Source organism: Cupressus sempervirens, chromosome 11 (assembly GCF_028749045.1).
Source record: "Cupressus sempervirens isolate cs-2001-9-10 chromosome 11, ASM2874904v1, whole genome shotgun sequence".
Lineage (NCBI taxonomy): Eukaryota > Viridiplantae > Streptophyta > Pinopsida > Cupressales > Cupressaceae > Cupressus > Cupressus sempervirens.
The window spans coordinates 247,931,680-247,952,558 of record NC_143128.1 but is presented as its reverse complement, the minus strand read 5'-3'; the positions used below and the strand labels follow the sequence as shown (position 1 = coordinate 247,952,558).

The following is a 20,879-nucleotide window of genomic DNA, read 5'->3' as shown; positions in this document are numbered from 1 at the left end:
TCTGACATCCTCAAGCTCATGGAAAAGCCATTTAATTGATCTGAAGTTGTCGATCATGCTATTGCGGGCATTGTTCAACAGATTCATACCCGTTTCTCTTGCATTATCAGAAATAGCCACCATAGCCGGGTCAATTAGCTCATTGAGTCTAGGCTTCTCGAGGTCGTCCACCAGGAGTTGGGGATTCATCGCCTCTCTGTAAATTCCCATAGTGGCCGTTCTCACATTGAAGTTCTTCCAAGCCTTCCTTCTGTTATTAACTTGCACTTCCCCCTCAATCTGTCCAGAGTTGTCATTTTCCTCCAAAGGAGGCTGAGGATGTATAGGGGAGAGGGGAATGGGCAGTGAATCCTTTCCCTGACTGCTGGAGCGCTCCATGCTCTCTCCTTCCCTCTTCTGTCTTTTTCTCAATTTCTCCTCATCCAGCTCCTCCTTCGAAACCTTGTCAGAATCATCAGTATCCATTTCCTCCTCCTCCTCAGCAGAGCCAATTTTAGCTGGGGTATGACCTCTAGGGCTCTTTCTGCTGGGTAATTTGATAGAGGGGTAATCCTTCTTAATTCAATGTTATGCAACATGTATTTGTGTATTTTTTTCACCATTGATTGTTCCACTATTCTATAGTGGTATATCTAGTTTAACATAATATAAAAGTAAAACATTTTTTCAAAGGTGGAGTGAAGAACAAGTAGTAATCTCTTTCTTTTGTATAATGTACAATGTCAAACACGGAGGGGTTATACGACTAATTATTACATTTTTTCAATTATATAAATTGTACTATCACAAAGACACAACATTAAAGAAGGTGGATTTGCTAGTTTGTAAATCTTCATCATGTATAATTGTTATTTATTTCAATTTTTCTTCTAATGCATTCACAACTATGATCAATAGCTATTTAAGTACATTCTCACAACACCAAATCATCTATTCTCAACCTTCATCTCAATTCTTCATTTCCCTAACCCACAATACACATACAATAGGCACTTTGGCACTTGTGCCCCTTGTTACATATGTAATTAATTATTATGAATTTTTTTAATATTATATTATTTATCTATTACGTTTTTAAATAAATTTGAGAAATCAAAAACCTAACTAAAGTGATAAGGTGGAGAAGATACTCTTGTTCTTCCTAATATAACTCAATGGTTGATTCCCCCCCCGCATGGCCCGCCGTCTTATGACCTGGGGACCGGTAGCAGGGGAGCGCTTTGTGTGTATCGGGAAGCTAATGTAAGGTCAGCTTTCCAATCAGCATACTGGATGAGAAAATGAAGTCGAAATTCAATCCTGAAATTTGAAATGAATCTACTGGTATACACCATCTTTCAGAGAAATTAATAAATGGCCGTTATACCACATCTGAGGAGGAAAACTGTGACGCTGATGGTGTTTCAATCTCACATTGGCGGTACTGGATTTTATAAGAATGCAGATTCCACGCGCTTCCTTATAATCATAGCATGCCAATCCAAATCTCAAAGAAGCTGCCATCCATTCTGCTTCAAACCCAAAATTCAACACTACACTGCTCGATATATCTTAGACTATTGCAGTCTTGCATTGCCGAGAATGCGGTTTCGAAAGGGGAAGAAATACACAATCCCGTTGTTTTTAGGGGATTTGCTTTTGCTGAAAGCCCAAAATTTCAAAATAACCTAATCAAAATGTATGATAAGTGCGGTAGTTTGGTAGATGCTCGTAAAGTATTTGAAGAAATCACACATAGAGATATATTCTCATGGAATACCCTAATTGCAGCTTACAGAAGACATGGGTTTCCTCACGAGGCATTAACACTGTTTAACGAAATGCAGAGAACAGGCGTTCAACCTGATAAGTTCACCTTTGCCTGTGTACTTCCAGCCTGCGCCAAAACAGGAGATTTGGATCAGGGTATGAACATCCATCAAAGCATAGTGGAAAAGGGGGTTTTATCAAATGTTGTAGTTGCAACATCTCTTGTAGACATGTATGCAAAATGTGGCTGCATACACAAGGCACGTGAACTGTTTGATAGAATGCCAGAAAGAAATGCGGTTTCCTGGAATTCGATGATCGCTGGATATGCACAGAATGGTATTCTTGATGAGGCTTTAAGACTTTTCAACGAAATGCCTGAACCAGATGTCATTTCATGGACTGCGATTGTTGCAGGATATGCACAAAATGGTCTTCTTGACGAGGCTTTAAGTTTTTTCAATGCAATGCCTCAAAGAAATGTGGTCTCTTGGAATGCGATGATAGCAGGATTTGCACAAAATGGCGTTCTCGACAAGGCTTTAAAGCTTTTCAAAGAAGCGCCTCAAAGAAATATAGTTTCGTGGACTGCAATAGTTGCAGGATATGCTCAAATTGGTGCTCTTGATCAGGCTTTAAGTTTTTTCAAAGAAATGCCTCAAAAAAATGTGATATCATGGACTACAGTGCTTGCAGGATATGCACAAAATGGCTTTTCTGAAAAGGCCTTGGAAACTTTCAAGCAAATGCAGTTGGCTGGTGTAGAGCCGAACTCGACAACCTTTGCAAGCATCCTCCCAGCCTGTGCCAAAATAGGAGATTTGCAGCAGGGTATTGACATCCATCAGAGCATAGCAGAGAAGGGATTATTGTCAGATGTTATAGTTGCAAGTGCCCTGGTAGACATGTATGCGAAATTTGGAAGCATAGACAAGGCGCGTGAACTGTTTGACAACATGCCTCAAAGAAATGTGATCTCATGGAATGCCATGATCACAGGATATGCACAGAACGGGTTTGTTGATAAGGCTTTGGATGCTTTTAAACAAATGCAATTGGCAGATGTAAAGCCAAACTGTATAACCTTTTCCAGCATCCTCCCAGCGTGCGCCAAAATGGGAGCTTTAGAACAGGCTATGAAGATACATCAAAGCCTTATTGAACAAGGATTTTTATCAGAGGTTGTAGTTGTGAATGCCCTGATAGATGTGTATGCAAAATGTGGATGCATTCACAAGGCTCATGGACTGTTTTGCAAAATGTCCCAAAGAAATGTTATCTCATGGAATGCCATGATTGCAGGATATGCACAAAATGGGCTTGTTGAAAAGGCTCTGGAAACTTTTAAGCAAATGCCTTTGGCGGATGTAAAGGCAGACTCCACAACCTTTGTCAGCGTTCTCCCAGCCTGTGCCAAAATGGGTGCTCTGGAAGAGGGCATAGGCATCCATCAAAGCGTAATCGAAAGTGGGTTTTTGTCTGATGTTGTAATTGCAAGTGCCCTTGTAGACATGTATGCGAAATGTGGAAGCATGCAGAAGGCACGCAAACTGTTTGATAAAATGCCTCAAAGAAATGTGATCTCATGGAATGCCATGATTGCAGGATACGCACATAATGGATTTTGCATAGACGCTCTAAATCTCTTTGAACTAATGAAGCGCTCACCAACATATCCTGACATTGTAAGCTTTGCTTGTGTCTTATTTGCATGTGGCCATGCAGGTTTAGTGGACAAGGGCTGTTCATACTTCAATGTCATGAGTAGCCATTATTGCTTAACACCTACAGTTGATCATTATGTGTGCATAGTTGACCTTCTTGCCCGTGCTGGCTATCTTAATGACACTCTAAACTTTATCATTAAGATGCCAGTTAAACCTGTGGTGATTGTTTGGACATGTTTTCTTGGTGCATGTAGATCACATCTGAATATAGGGTTGGGAGTATTTACAGCAACTCTGCTTTTTGATTTGGATCCTAAAAGTGCAGCAACATATGTTCTTCTCTCAAACTTGTATGCAGAAGTGGGCTGGTGGGGTGAGGTTCAAAGGGTAAGGAGATTGATGAAAGAGAGAGGAATAGGAAAGGTGCCTGGATGTAGTTGGATTGAGTACCATAAAATGGTACATGCTTTTTGTGTTGGTGACAGATCACACCCACAGACACAGGAGATTAATGCAAAGTTGGAGCAATTGTCTTGGGAGATGAAGGCAGCAGGGTATTTTCCAGATTCAAGACATTCACTTAATGATGTGGAGGAGGAGGAAAAGGAATTATTTCTTTGTCACCATAGTGAGAAGTTGGCAATTGCATTTGGTCTGTTAAACACGCCCCCTGGAATGACTATTAGAGTTGTTAAGAACCTTCGAGTATGTGCTGATTGCCATACTGCAACAAAATTTATCTCCAAGATTGTTGGAAGACAAATTGTTGTGAGAGATGCAAGCCGGTTCCATCATTTTAAACAAGGGCAATGTTCTTGTGGAGATTACTGGTGATGCTAAATGGAGCAAATTATAAAACAAGACTAGTGCTGCAACAATGTGCAACATAGCAGACCTGAAATTATAAAGAAGGGACAAGATTTTATTTTCAATGTCTAGAAAATTGATTTTATTTTAGTTCTTTCTAAGCATCTGTTGATCGACGCCTATGCCTTGCTATTGAGTTCGTAAAATTAGATACCTAGTATGATCATGCATGCACATATATGCTGATGGGGTATTAATGAAAGACATGTTTTATTGATACCAGGAATATATAGCTGCTTACCTACAGTGATTGGGTGTTAATCAAATATCTGTTTTATTGACACCAGGAATATTTCATTGAACTGCTTTCAGGAAACCTGCACCTCTGAAATGAAAAGCTTGAGGATGAGGTCGAGGATGGGAAAAACTAAAAGTAAAAGGAGAGGATCACACCAAGCAAATAGAAAGATGTTTGATCAGGAGGAAATGTTAGACGAGGGCTTACAATCAACCCAACCTTGGAGATGGTCAGGGAGTACTTTATTTAGGAGTTCTTATCCCTTTTCATTTTGTTTGCTCCTTTTATCTTGATAATTTGCATTATTTTGTGTCTATTATTTTGTCAACTATTTAAGATAAAATAATGTAAATTTATAAAGTTTATATAGATTTTGTTTCATGTATGATTAGTTATTTTAAATGTTGTTTTACAAACTTCTGTTTGGTGATAGAGTTGACAGAGTTGTGTTTCAATTTGAATTTATCATAATTTGATATCAATTTCATTGAGTTTTGTTAGAAATAAATTATTATATTTGTATATGTGAGAGTAAAAATTTAAATCGCATTGTACTTTGTATATGTTTATTTCACAAGAGAAAAGATGAAGCTTATGTTGGCTCTTGGTTATTTTGCACACATGGATGTCTTGTTGTCACTGATGTCAAATTTATTTTGAAGTTTTGTATAGTTGTTGATTGCAGTGTATCTGAGTATTACAGTAGTTGATGCACATGCTTATGTTGACACAATTGTTTGGAGACTATTGAAACAGGTTGCACAGAGTTTTTCCGGATATTTAAGCCTCTTTCTAGAAGGTTTTTCATATGTGTGGGATCAATTGTATATTGTTGGTAGATCATAAGTACATTGTTTCATTGGCATATAGCTGGAGTGTCTTTCTATAGAATATTGAAGATGGCTTCTGAAGCTATGCTCAATCACTTCAACCCTTTTCCAATGGTTTGGAGTTACTGCCTGGCGGTCACTCATTAAATTTAACTTTTCTTGAATGGTCGGGTGCACACTCAGGCTGACTTTTTGGTCCACATTTTTGCATACGAATCAGTATCAATTTGTGGCTTGGATATGATCTAGATGGAAATCAAAAGATACTTTGTTTCTAGTTTCATAGTCTAGTCTGTTCTGTAGTTAGAAATGTATCATTATGTGCTCTAGATTGATTTTGAGATAGAACAGGTGTGTACAGGAATAATCTTGTCAAACACTTTTGTTATGATTTCTCTATGATCAAATTTTGGTGATCCACACTATTGTTCATAGTTGTTTGGCTGACTTGACCGATATGTTTATTCTGTTGAGGTTGACTTATGGTGTCCTTTCTCTTCCGCTGGTGTGCAGAGATTTGGTCATAACTTTGAGTGATTCTAGGAATGTTTTGGACTGACACAAAGGTTCACATCTTTGTCTCACATGACTCAGAGAATATTTTTGGGCCGACTATTCACATTTTGCATGCTACATCCTGCTTGGTTGACTCAATAAGTGGTTCTAGATCTTGTGATGAGTATATAAGAACAAATATGCTTCAAGATTTTATGATGATAAGATTCTACAAGAAGAAAATGAGAATAAGATGAAAATAGAAGTTTATGAGATATTTTGAAGGTCAAGAAAAACTATCTGGAATGAAATCAGAAGTAAATGCCCGAATTGTAATTAGCATTTTGAGAATGCACTCCTAGTTGGCTTAAATACTACTTCTTGTTGTCAGGTGCAGAGCATTCAATGTTGAAGAAAGTATAATCTTCAATGCATACATATTATAAATTTTTAAGGTAGTTAACCTTAGTTTGTACTAAGGAACAGTGAGTTTCTTGGCCTATGACTAGAACATTGTAATTGAAGATATCATATTTAGTGAGTAAAATTCTTACTGTAGTTTTTTCCCTTCTGGGTTTCCCACATACACCCGTTGTTCATATGTGTATGCTTTATTGTTACATAGTATGTACTTTTGGTAATAATTAGAAGGATCAATATACATAAATAAATTAAGAACTACAATAGAATTTTTAAGAGATTGTTTACGATGATTCACCCCAATCCCAATCTGCTTGTTCCCCCTTTCAACATTGAATCTCGTTCAATAGTTTACATTTGTGGACAGAGGAATATGTTGGATGTTGCTCAGTACCTTTGCATTTGCTTCGCTGTTTTCCATGGCAGCGAGTTCTTACTTGATGCATGATCAATTAGGGGATGTTTAACTCTAAGGTAAGGTTCAATTCGATTGTTTTATGGTTCATTCGCATGTGATAAAATGGTGTTATCTGTGTGAAGCACAACATTCAGAAAAATGCTAAATGTTTGAAGATTTTCTTCCAATGGATGCTATACCAATGATTTTAGACTGTGATGATAGAAAACTTGAGGGTTAGGACATAGGGTTAGTAGAGGTGGTGGGTGATGTGGATGCTTTTGGAACAAGGATCCTTGAAAATGTAAGCTCATGTCTGAGGGGATGAGAGGCCTGCGTAATTTGCCTCAATTCTTGTAATTTTGCGATCAAGTTTTTAGGACAATTAGTTCATAGTGTACTATAGTTTCAAATATAGGTTATCTTTCAAAGAAGTAGAAGATAGTGGCCTTTTCTTAATGGAGTTTTTATTATTATCTATATGATCATTTTTAGTTATCTAATATGAGAGCACAAGCTTTAGGCTGAAAGCTCTTCGATTAAGACCAAAGATCGAGGTACAATCTCGATCTCATTCCTTATGATGTCAAAGCCTTGCACTCAACAAGACCTAGTCATTGAACAATTCAACGCTTTGGATGAGAGTTTCATGACCCTATCCATATTTTCTCTTAAGGTCACTCATGTTGCTGTTGTCATGCTTGAGTTTTTACAAGAAGTGAATGAGGAGGATAGCCTTGGTGTGGAGGACTTTGCAAAACTCAATGGGTTTCAAGTAGACCACTAGGTCAAAATCTCGTTGGTCGAGAAAGGAAAGGATAAGGCCAAAGTATATGCCTTGTATTTTTTTAACGCTTTCTGATGGTTCACTGCTGCTAGTTCAGTCCAGCTTTTACTCTTATGACTTTGCCATTAGGCCTTAAAGACAATTTATATTTCTGGTTTAAACTCTTCAGGAAATATGTTGGTAGAATAGCTTTTATGTTTTGGAAGAACTTTATGCAATACAATAGACACTTTGCTACTTATAATTCAGATACTATGCTATCTGTTGGTAATTTTGTGTTTGTTACTAGTAGATATGACAATTGTATGTTAGCTTCTGGTTTAGGTTTACTAGGTTGGGTACTCTATTTTTGATATTAAGGAAAGAGTGGTTAAAGTGCTAGTAGTGAGTTGTTGTCAGTGTGTTGTTGAATGGTTTATCCATAGTGATGTATGAGGGCCAACCCCCTTGTTTTGGCTTCTTTTAATATCAAAAAGAAGACTTGGTTACTGAAAGGCTCATTAAGAACCATTCAAGGTCATCAACAGATTGAGGGCCCATTGATGATAGTAGTAGTTTGATCCTGTGGGTAAACATATTTATCATTGTAAAAATGGCCCAACAGAGTGTATGTGGCAAATTGTTCACAACAATTGGATAGGCCCTTGATATGTAGCCTTCCTCTGCGTTTAGAAGGGCAGCTCCCTCGTATGATATAATTTTGAATTTTTTCAAAAAAAAAAAGAAATTAAACTTTAAAAGATTGATAGAAAGCCATTGATGACGAATGCATCGGATGACTTCAAAGCTTTCCTGGACTAACTTAAATTGGCTAATTACAACAATCAAGATCTATGCTTGAGAATTATCACTAGCACAATATTGACCCAAAGATTCATAAACATCGGCACAATAGCATGAAAATGCTCACTGCAAAGGGAATCAATTTTTTTAACAATTTAGATTCGAGAGAAGAGAACTCAAATTGCACGTTCCTTTATTTTCTTGCACCAAGAACTTGAGAGGAGTTTTTGATTACAGAGAGAAAATTTGTACAGACTTTCCAAATATTATCTTTTGATCAAAATTTTAGCATAGTGTTCCCTTTTTCTAAAGTCCAAAAAAGTCCCTTGCAAAGCCAAAAATGACTCCTTATATAGACATGGAGGTTAGAACTACCTCTTCGTGGTTAATAACTACCTCCAAAATACGTAATTTTGGAGAGGTTAATTAACCTCACTAAAAATAACCTATACAAGGAAAAACTCCAAAAACATAACTTAAGCTATAATTACTAAGAATGCATACATATCCAATCACTGGGCTTCTAGCTATGAACTCTATCTATCTAGACATGATTGACTTATCTCGGAAAGTCCTATAAGCATCGAGGATGATCACCATTAAATCATAATTGGGGATGAACACGTTCTCCATCTTGAGTTTGGCCGTAAAGTATTTATCTTGGATCTCTTCTGACTCTTGTTGATAGGCTGAAATGTTGCAATATTCCAGAGTGATATGACCAGATTGAGCTTCATCATAGTTTCTGCATCTGGCACTTAATTCTCCATTTCTGCATGAATTTTGATACCGAAAGAATCAAGAAGAAATTGGCAATCAATATCTTGAAGATCATTTATTGTTGCTCCACCTGTGATAATAGAGACTAGTTCATTCGCAACTTTCATTTTCAGTTGTTCACATGAGGCTATTAGCTTTTCAAATTCAGTGATCCTTTTGTTGATATTTATCATCTTCTAGTTAATACTTTTACTCTAGGTGCGTGTCTGATTCTCACTTGGATCAACAATAATTTTCTCGAGAATTAGGGTGCTTATATCTAACTTGGACATTTCTTGTAGTTCATCAGCTACTTTTTGCCAAGTGACTTTTTGCTCTTTGTTGCTTTCTAGCTCTTTAGACATCTCTTGTATATGTTCCATGGCTTTTCCATATATTTCCTTCACTCTAGGTATGAGTTTTGAAGCATCTTCTATCATTCTGTTTATCCAAGCTTCGATCATCATGCTATGTGACTTGTGTTTGTTTACTCTTTCAACAACGACATGATCAAGAATACCATCAGGGCCCGCTAAAGTTGGTGAAGTAACTATTGCCTTCACATTATTAGAATTGCTACCTGAATTGATGTAAGACACCAGCATCTGAAGTTGATCTTTGAGTTGCTCCTTTGATCTTTTCTATTTCTTCGCTCTTTGTAACATTTGAGCAGCAGTCAATTCAAAATTCTAAAAATATCTTTCCCCAGTAGATGGACCAAGATCAACCTCATCCAGAATGAAATCCGATTCAGATGCTTCATCAACATTCTTCTCAATTATGGGCTTCTCTATTTCTACACATAGATTGCCTGAAGTTTTATCAACGACCAACATAGACACACTTCAGTCTTTTTCACTTTAGGAGGCTTCTAAAGGAAACTAGAGATTACATCAAATGGAGGTGGGATCATATGAACAAATTTCTTCTTCTTTTGGAGACTGGTTTGGAGCTGTGAATGTGTAGTAGTTGGAAGTGAAACTTGCGTGTCACCTGTTGTATTTTTAGCAATCATAATCAAATCTTCTAGATTAGATAATTGATTATCTAATTGTGTGATGTCTATTAATGATATCTCAGGAGGAGAGAGGCTCGAAGGAGAAATTACTACATCATGTAAGGATGTGACTGGAATGTGTTGTTCCACAGTTTGAGGGGTTCTTTGATCCTTCTCATTAGGTTCATTTCCTTCCTGATTCACTCTATCAAATTTACCTTTCAGTTTGGTCCTCCTTTTGACTGTAAACTTAGTTGGTTGATTTATATCTTCATCTTTATCTAGATCATTTGTATCTAATTGTTGCATTTTCCCACTAGAAGTTGCTTCCAATGCCATTCGAGATGATTCTCCTTGATTACTTCTCCTCTCTTTACTTTGAAATTCATTGGTCACTTTTTTTGCTATGATTCTACTGACCCATTCCCTTGTTCTTTTAAGGACATAGGTAGTTGTTTCCTTCAGGCTTTTTAACTATTGAACTGACCAATCAATAGCGGGAAGATCTAATAATTCAATTTTCTCATAGTAGAAGGGATCGAGCAAGGAAACTTCATCATCATTTATACTTGTCACATCGATATCCACCTTGAAGCCTATCACTTGTCTTACAGTAAACCGCATCCAATCTCTCCTCCTGACTTCAAAATCACTTTTACAATCTTCCCAAAAATCTTCTAGAGCCGGAAAGTGACCAAGGCTGGGGGTTAGCTTTAACTCATTAACTACATAGCCTTTACTATCATAAGAGAAACACATGGTATATGGATGCAAATTAATTGTGGCGATGGATCTCTCTATTTTCCTCGCATCTAATGCAATATCATAATTGTAATGTCCGATGCCGATAGGGAAAGGTATTTCATCCATCCTCCTGTTCTTGCAAAGCTTATTAGTTTGACGAATCTGTCTACACATTTCTATCAAGACCAATTTATCATCGACAAATCTAGGTAGCATAAGGGGATACCCATCATAGGCGGCTAACCTAATACAAGTGAACTTCGGGAACTGTATGAAAACACTTCCATACTTTTGTACTTTCATCGCTGCTTCTGGTGAAATTCTGAGTCCCATGTTTCCCTGAATTTCTCTTACAGTCAACATTGTGAATGTGTCATTCACTCTTCTAAAATGGCACAGGCTACTGTCATATTGTATTTGAGGAAGATGATTGTAAATAATAGTCGTATCATCATATATACCTTGTCGGTTAAGCCCTCGCCAACTTTTGGTGCTTGTAATAGTGTAGAAAAGATAAGAAGTCATGTAGAAATAAGAACATCCAACCTTGAACTCATGCGAATCCTGAAGTCTTATTATCCTGCTTAATAGAGTTACCATAATTGCTATATCTTCTTTTAACTATGACCTATGGATGGACCTGGCTAGTTGAGATTTCCCTTTCCTTGGTTGCAAGAGCCATGATTTGACAACAATGTTTAAACACTAAGTTTGATTTGTCATAGAGTACTCCTTGGCGGTTCTTAAATTGATGTTGGCATATTGCACTCTGGTAGGTAATTGGAAAGCAATGGCAATAGAAACAAGATCTAGACAAATGATCACTTTACTATTTGATGAAATGACTTCCTTGGTATTTGGATGATAGGCTTTCATCCATTCCAACACTAGATCAGGGCATTGTGCTGAGATGGGGTGCCCTCCTGCTCGAGCTATGTCGCTTTCCAATGTTTTTCCGGTTAAAGGGGTCCTATCCTCGCTCTCAAGAGACGACCAAAAATCTTGAAGGCAAACACTTCCTAAGATGGTATTGCCAATGTTGGGAAGTGTACTTTTGAAAATGGGAGCATAATTCGGCCTTTGATATTTGTATTTCATAGTTTGGCTATTGATCTTTCTTGTTGATTACTTTCAATGCTTTCGAGTTTGATGTATATTAAATTGCCACTTTATTTCAAAGCATACATGTCTACTTTGCATTCAAAGTATATCACCCAATCCTTCAAAAACTGGTGTGCACATTTACATGGACATTTGGATGAATAGTATGCGTGCTTTGTCTATGCCATGCCTAGTGAAAACATACCACGTATTATGTCTTGGGTTCAACGCAGAATTCATGCACATTTTTTCGTTCACTTGCACTCAATCAAACAACCTTCATATGTCGCCTATGAATTTCTCTGCCCACGAGATAGAATGTGGAGATCAACTTATTGAAGCTGATCCTGTGCCTTGACTACGACTTCTTCTCATATGCCTTGGTTCATTCTATTACTATTTCCTGTGCCTCGTTTCAGTCATGGTACATGTTGATGCTACCAATCATGAATTAGGTAGATCGATGCTTTTCCATCCTATCATTACCACGAGTTTTGCAACCTAGATACTTCTCTCAATTTGTTCACAATATCAACACTTTAAGGTTTGACATTTGGTCAAACAAATCAGGGTCTCCTTTGATACTTCCATGTCTTGCTATGCATTCAAAATACTCCAAGCTTTATCATATCAGATGTATTCCTTTGACCAATTTATGTGCCTTGTCTATGCTTTTGAATGGGTTGAGAGATGAAGGAAAGCTCTGGCTGAGAATAGAGACATCCCGCTAAACAGTTCACATGCTTTGGTTTCAATACTAGTTGAATGTTGCAAATTGGAGGGTAAAGAGAGGTTTATAAGGAAGACCACATGCATCGGTTTCCAATACTAGTCATATACACATAAGGCTCACGATTCACCTCTTGTTATTGCTATAGCCACCATATTTTGAATGCCACTGGTTAGAGGGTGCGGATAAACTAGCAAAACATATCACATGTTTGCCATGGTTTCCTCATTTTCCAAATGTGTCTACTGGGGTAGTTGTAACTAAAACATCTGACAAAATATCTCTATCTTTTATGCTTTGACGGATGCCCATACCCTATTCTATAGCTCCAATTTTGGCACAGGTAGCAAGGATGTCAATGTAATATGTCAAACTGTTCATGCGCATTGCCTTAGCTCCCATATGTGCATGGATGCATATTTACAAGAGTCGGCCAACAACCAAACAAACCTTATCCTTGTATAATGTCTTCACCAAATATCTGACTTGGATATAGGCACATTGAGAAGAGTACATGGTAGAGCATAAAACTCATTTTGCAAATGTTCTGCCATAACTTTATTCTCTTAAATGCACTTGCAGTGAACATATAGTTTGGTTTCTGGTTCTACGATTTCGCATTCGTTCAAGCTTTATTTCTCAAGACTTTCTAGTAGATGTCACCATAATTTTGTCATGTTTTCACTGTGAGGCATTAGATTGAAATCAATGTATAAACTAGATATTGTGCAATGTTCCCTCATTATATCAAACATTCTGTAAACCATTGAGGAATGACATGCCATGAGCTGGGAGTTGGTATGAGTCGCTCCTTACATTCTTTCAAAACTATGAAACTGCACTTATCTCCGATTGGAATAATGTCAGATTGGTCATGGATTCAATCTTTAAATCATCGATTCAATCCTTTCATGTGTAATTTTCATCGTAGACAGGCTTTAGAGATGACTTAAGTACCTTTGAGTTCTTAGCTTTGAACATTCAGAAAAAGGAGGTTAATAACTATTTTAGAAATGTGTGTTTTGAGCCTCTAACGTTAACCTTTTTAGATGAGAGGTTAAGGTTAATTGTTTGAAATACATGTTTTGGGAATTTATCTTAACCTTTTTTTTTTGATGGAGAGGTTAAGATTTCAAAGTGAAACACATGTTTTGGACCTCGAACCTTAACCTTTTTAGAGGTTAATGGTTAATGATCAAGTTGAAAACATGTATTTTGGTTCCTTTCATTAACCATTGACAATTTGAGACTTGGGAATCAAAATTCAACAATTTAAAAGGTGGAATAGGGCTGGGAACAAGCCAAAGATATTTGAAAGGTGAAATTTCTCAAAAACTCCGAGGAAAAATGACCATTTTAATGCTTAAATTGGGGGATATTCTGAAAATAACCATAGCTCAAAAAGGCGAGGATTGGGGCAATTTTGATATCTGGGCAATATATCCAAATGCTCTTGAACAATTTTGTGTTTGATATTTGAACAATTTATTAGACTCCCATAGTTCTTAGGTCGTAAACTAATTTTATATATAAAAATGAATAACATATCAAATCTAAGTTTATTAAAAGTAAATAAATACATTAAAATTTTTACTTTATCAAGAGTTAGCTATATATATAAAAATAGATTATTATTAATTAAAAAATACAAAACAAATGAAAATAAAAAATAGATTTCTCTATTTTAAATTATCTTATATATATATATATAAATATATGAATGGAAACTATAAAAAATATAAAATAAAGACTTATACAAAATTAAAGTAGACAATATAATTAGAATACAAGATAGAAGTTCAACGTATAAATTTAATAAAGAATGTTATTTTTGTTTAATGTACCTATTAATACTTTATATTCTTAATAATGGGCTTTGTTAGCTCATTAAAAAAATGATAATGAGGGGTATTCCGTGTTGAGGAAGATTGCTTTCGATGATAGAAAAGTTCGAAAATATCATAAACAACCATTTAAAAAAACACACTAAGATTGTCTTGATAGACATACTAGAAATGTCAACACATGCATTCAATGCAATATTATTCTTGTTGACGAGGAGAAGAAGTTGGTTAGGATTTTGAAATTCAGTTAAAAAATTAACATAAGGAGTTTGACAATAATGGTGACAACTATAAGAAAGAAACATAAGAAACTATTCAAATTTCTCAATAAAGATTAAGGGTTGGTCATCTATTATTACGCCGAGAGGCGTTCTATACAATCACAGCACGAGAATATGCCAAAAAAGATTCTCCGTCAACAAAAAAGAATTGGGAGCGGTTACAAACTTTCAAATTAAATATTAAAAAAGAATTCGCAAAATAATAGCTGGCCGAAATAATAGGAAGCCAAATGGAGGCCGAAATAATAGGCCCGAAAAAGTAGGGCCCGAAAAAGTAGGACCCGAAAAAATAGGGGCGAAATAATTTCAATATGATTTTTTTTTGTTAAATATAATTCTGCATGCGCATTCATGCTTTTTTTTTTGTAGGGAGTGAGGGAATTTGAAACAAATTCGTGGAATGTGAAGAGACATCTGTTGGGGGATATGAGGAGCCTCTCAGAAGTTATAAAACTAGGGCTCCTAATTTCATTTTCATTTTATGTTTTTGCAGGAAGGAAGAGGTGGAGGTTATTGGAGGATTAGATTGAAGTTTTTGAATAGGAGTATATTGAAGTTTTGGGGTAACATTTTTGTAGGTGAGATTTCTATTTTTTATTTACATTTTCATTTAGATTTAGATGTAGATATAAATTGAAATTCAAAATTAGTTATAATATTTTACTTTGATTTAGATTTCAATTTCAATTAATTTCATTTAGATTTAGAATTCTATTCATAACTATTTAGGGTTGCATTTAATAGTTTAGTTTTGCATGTTTGATTTAGATTTAGATTTGTATTCAAAATCTATTTGATTTATATATTTTATAATACTTTTCATTTACATATTTTAAAAGTGCACGTTTCAAATTAGTTTTATATTTGCATGTTTCATATTAGTTTTAAATTTGCATATTTCAAAATAGTTTTGGTTTGCATGTTTTAGATTTGAATGTTTCACAATAGTTTTACATTTGCATGTTTCTAAGTATTTATATTTTCATGTTTCAAAGCATAATTTTATCATTAATTTGGATGAGAATGCCACCATATCAATACAATTTATATTTTATTAAAGTTAATGATTTATTTAAAGTAGATAAATCATATATTTAGTATATATTTTATCATTATTGAATTATAAAATAAAATAAAATTCTTGAAAGAATAGCTAGCCAAAATAATATTAAGCCAAATGGATGCCGAAATAATAGGAGCTAAAAAAATAAGACCAAAAAATAGAACCCAAGAAAATAGGGCTGAAATAACTTAATTAAAATTTTAAATATAAAACATTTTCTTTTTGTTAAATATAGTTTTTGAATGCACATTCATGCTTATTTTTTGTGAGGAGTGGGGGAATTTAAAACAAATTCATAGAATGTCAAAAGACATCTATTGGGGGATATGAGGGTTCTCTCATAAATTATAAAACAAAGTCTCCTCATTTCATTTTTATTTTGTGTTTTTGCAGGGAGGAAGAGATGAGATTATTGGAGCAATTAGAGTATTTGAAGAGGAGTAGATTAAAGTTTCATATAGTTTAGCCTTGTATGTTTGATTTAGATTTAGGATTCAAAAACTATTTGATTTAGATATTTGATAATACATTTCTTTTGCAGATTTTTATTGTGCATGTTTCAATTTAGTTTGACATTTCTATGTTTTACATTAGTTTTAGATTTGCATATTTCAAAATACTTTTGGTTTCCATGTTTTAGATTTGTATGTTTCATAATAGTTTTATATTTGCATGTTTCAAAATATTTATATTTTTAATGTTTCATAATTAAATTTAATCATTGATCTGAACAAGAAGGTCACCTTATCAATAAAATTTGTATTTTATTAAAGTTAGTGATTAACTTAAAATTAAAAAAATCATATATTTAGTTTATATTTTTTCATTATTTAATTAGATTATATATGTGTTTTATTTAAATATTTTTCATACTATATATAGATTTTTATTAATATTTTTGTTTGTAATGTTTGAAAAGTGGAAGACAATGCCACCATATTTCAGACATTACAATCTACTATTTCATTTGAAATAGTTTTGATTTTTATTTATGTTATTTTGAACATTATTCATTTGAAAGAATTTATGTTAACTATTAATACTTTTTCATTATGATTATTTCCATATGTTGATTTTTGTTTATAAGTTTGCAGGTTACTATTTCATTTATGGATACCTTGAATAGAGAATCAAACATTATTGGATACTAGAACCTAACTACTTCAATGATCTCAAATGATTTCGTCAAGATTGAGTTTGACAAATGCCTCCAAATAATTAAAGAGGCGCACACAACTATAATTAAAATTGTATAGAAGCAATATTTCCAATTGACTATGTTGAGGAAATGAAAGAAATGCATAAGAAAGATGCATAAAAATTTCTGTTTGATGATTTAACAAACGGAGCCTTGCATTGGATTATGTTGATGCACATAATCAGGAGATTAGGAAGTGGAATTGAATTTCCACAATGGAGAGGGAAATGCTTCTTGGGGTGCACAGAAATCAGATGGAAATGCACACTGTTTCGTTGTCATTGTTAGAATATCAGATTGAATAACAGCATGCGTTTCTCAAGCTTCAACCCTAATTGTACAGTGCCAATCCAATTCACTGCCCATCTCAATTTCAATTTCACATCATTACATATAGAGGGTTTGTTGAGTGAGATTCTGCTCCCTGTTCATAACCCATCTGGATGTTCTTTTACATATCCCAAATCACTGCAGATCTGCAGTACCAAGGCTGCGCTTGCAGAAGGTAAACCAATCCATTCGCTCGTCACTGATAAGGGATTTCTATTTCGCGGATATACGATTTTTCAAAATAACCTTGTTAACATGTACGTCAAGTGTGGAAGTTTGGGAGATGCTCGTAAAATGTTCGATGGCATGGCAGAAAGAGATGTCTCCTCATGGAACACCATAATTGCAGCCTACAGAAAACATGGCTGCCCTTTGGAGGCATTAACCCTGTTGCACCAAATGCCAAAAAAAGGCATCAAGCCTGATCAGTTTACCTTTGCCAGTATACTGCCAGTCTGTGCCAAAATAGGAGCTTTGGAACAGGGTATGAACATTCATCTAAGCATAATTGAAAGGGGCTTTTTATCAGATGTTGTAGTTGCAAGTGCTCTGCTAGACATGTATGCGAAATGTGGTAGCTTATACAAGGCACGCGAACTGTTTGACAAAGTGCCTCAGAGAAATGTGGTCTCATGGAATGCAATGATTGCAGGGTATGCACAATGTGGTGTTCTGGAAGAGGCTTTAAGGCTTTTCAAAGAAATGCCTCAACAAGATGTCATTTCATGGACTGCAATGGTTGCCGGTTATGCACAACATGGTTTTCTCGACGAGGCTTTAAGATTTTTTAAGGAAATGCCTCAGAGAAATGTGGTTTCGTGGAATGCGATAATTGCAGGTTTTTCCCAAAATGGATTTCTTGAAGAGGCTTCCAGTATTTTCAAAGAAATGCCTCAAAGAAATGTGGTCTCGTGGACTGCAATGGTTGCAGGATACTCACAAAATGGATTTATTGAAAAGGCTTTGGAAACTTTTAGGGAAATGCAACTGGCAGTTGTAAAGCCAGATTCTACAACCTTTGCGAGCGTTCTCCCAGCTTGTGCCCAAATGGGAAGTTTAGAACAGGGCATGCAAATCCATCTAAGCATAATTGAAAGTGGATCTTCCTCAGCTGTGTTAGTTGTCAATGCCCTGATAGACATGTATGCAAAATGCGGAAGTATTTACAAGGCGCGTAATCTGTTCGACAAGATGACTCAAAAAGATTTGGCTTCGTGGAATTCGATGATTGCAGGATATGCACAAAGTGGGTTTTCTGAAAAGGCCTTGGAGACGTTTGAGCAAATGCAAGTAACATGTTTAAAAGCAAACTCCATAACCTTTGTCAGCATCCTCCCAGCCTGTGCCAAAATTGGAGCTTTAGAACAGGGTATGGACATCCATGAAAGAATAATTGAAAGCGGACTATGGTCAGATGTCGCTGTTGCAAGTGCCCTGGTTGACATGTATTCAAAATGTGGAAGCATACAGAAGGCACGTGAACTATTCGACAAAATGCCCATAAAAAACGTAATCTCATGGAATGCTATGATTGCTGGATATGCACAAAACGGCTTTTGCAGTGATGCTCTCGAACTCTTTCAACTAATGAAGTATTCTAGAACACACCCTGATTATATAAGTCTCAGTTCTGTTTTATTTGCATGCAATCATGCAGGTTTAGTGGATGAAGGCTGCAAATACTTCAACGACATGAGTTTCTCTTATCGCATTACACCTACAATTGATCATTATGTCTGTATGGTTGACCTTCTTGGCCGTGCTAGCTATTTGGAGGAAACACTAAACTTTATCATTAAAATGCCAATTAAACCCGTGGTGATTGTGTGGACGTGTTTTCTTGTTGTCTGCAGATCGTATAAAAATTTAAGGTTAGGAGTTTTTACAGCAAGTCTCCTTTTTGAGCTTGATCCTAACAGCACCACGGTTTATGTTCTTCTGTCAAACATCTACGCAGAAGTGGGGTGGTGGAGTGAGGCTCAAAAAGTAAGAAAAATGATGAACGATAGAGGAATTAAAAAGATACCAGGGTGTAGTTGGATTGAAGACCACAAAATGGTACATACCTTTTGTGCAGGAGATAGATCACATCCACAGACACAGGAGATCTATGCGAAGTTGGATGAATTGTCTTGGGAAATGAAGGCAGCAGGGTATTTTCCAGATTTAAGAAATGTACTGAATGATGTAGAGGAAGAGGAAAAAGAATTGTTCCTCTGTCATCATAGTGAGAAGTTGGCAATTGCATTTGGATTGCTAAATTTGTCATCTGGAACATCTATTAGAATTGTCAAGAACCTTCGAATATGTGTTGATTGTCACACAGCAGCCAAACTTATTTCTAAAATCGTTGGAAGAAAAATTGTTGTAAGAGATTCAATTCGGTTCCATCACTTTAAACAAGGAAAATGTTCTTGTGGAGACTATTGGTGAATCTAGGTGAACAAATATGTTCGCAAAGGATTCCATGATACTATTGATGAATCTAAGTGAACAAATATGTTTGCAAAGGATTGCATGATAACAAGTTGCACTGTGCTAGACCATGATGCTATAGAGATTGTAAAGGGGTGAGATTTTTATTTTCAATTTCTATGTGAGTGTTTTTTCGAAGTTTTGATTTATAGACAATGCTGTTTGAGTTCATTAACGCTGTTGTATGTTATGCAGTTGATTTCATCAAAGCAGTTGTATGCTATGGAGTTGAGCTCATTAAATCAGCGGTATGTTATGGCAGCATCATAGCTTTTGGATAGATTGATGGGGTATTTTTTAAATCTCTGTTTTATGATATCATGGAAGTGTCAATGACATTGAATTATTTTACAGGAAGTCTGAAATTTTGGAGGAGAACAGGAGAAAACAAAGGATGCAAATGCACGAGGAAATTTGAAGGATGCTTGGCCACGGGAAATGCAAGGGAAGAGGTTCATAATCAATCGAGTGCTTAGAAATGTGGAGGAAGAATAACTCTGACCTTAGTCAGTTCTCTATTGTCCATGTTAGATTTGTCATTTAAGATTAATAACGAGAGCAAATGATTGGATTAGATCGTGAATGTTTATCGTTTGAAGTTCTGTAGAACACCTAATGATCCGTCGTTAGGAAGAAGAATCAGTGGTGTTTCTTTAATCAAATATTGCTTATTCTTCTTCTTGGTTAAGAATCATTGAGTGTGATCCAAATTTAGAATGAAAATATTATAGATTTAATTCAAACATTCTTTCATTATCTTTATCATCCATGGAGTAATAGAATTTTGAATTCAATTAAATAAATATCAATTATAAGAATTTGGTTGATGCACTTAAGATGCTTACTTGCAAACTAAAACAAACTTCCATAGAAACAACAAAAGGTGACATAATGGTAGCTATTTCACTAGCCAATGACTATTGTATTAATGAAAATGAGATATGTTACAAAGTGCAGAACCTATGTTTATAAAGAAAAATACAAGATGCACAAGAACATGTGATAAGGACAAGTATAACAATTGCTATGAAGACTAGGTAGGTTATAACAATCCCCAACTACCCTATTATATTTTTAGCTAATGTATCACTGCACAATTAAATAATTCTTATCTAAGTAAACTT

The 20,879-nt window shown here is 35.5% G+C and overlaps 1 protein-coding gene across 1 annotated transcript; it reads left to right on the top strand.

The window, feature by feature from the left end:
• The first annotated feature begins 1,170 nt into the window (after positions 1-1,170).
• LOC149529079 (pentatricopeptide repeat-containing protein At1g11290, chloroplastic-like) lies at positions 1,171-20,433 on the top strand. Its single transcript, XM_089811592.1, has 4 exons — positions 1,171-3,489; positions 17,456-19,850; positions 19,951-20,003; positions 20,110-20,433. Exons 1-2 carry the CDS (start codon positions 1,473-1,475, stop codon positions 19,711-19,713), a joined length of 4,275 nt encoding a protein of 1,424 aa, XP_089667718.1. The 5' UTR covers positions 1,171-1,472; the 3' UTR covers positions 19,714-19,850; positions 19,951-20,003; positions 20,110-20,433.
• The last annotated feature ends 446 nt before the right edge of the window (positions 20,434-20,879 follow it).

Coding starts and splice junctions, on each gene's coding strand:
- LOC149529079 (XM_089811592.1), top strand. CDS start 1,473: ATGCCAATCCAAATCTCAAAGAAGCTGCCATCCATTCTGCTTCAAACC. Junction 3,490..17,455: donor TGCAGGTTTAGTGGACAAGG/GCTGTTCATACT, acceptor CGCTTGCAGAAG/GTAAACCAATCCATTCGCTC.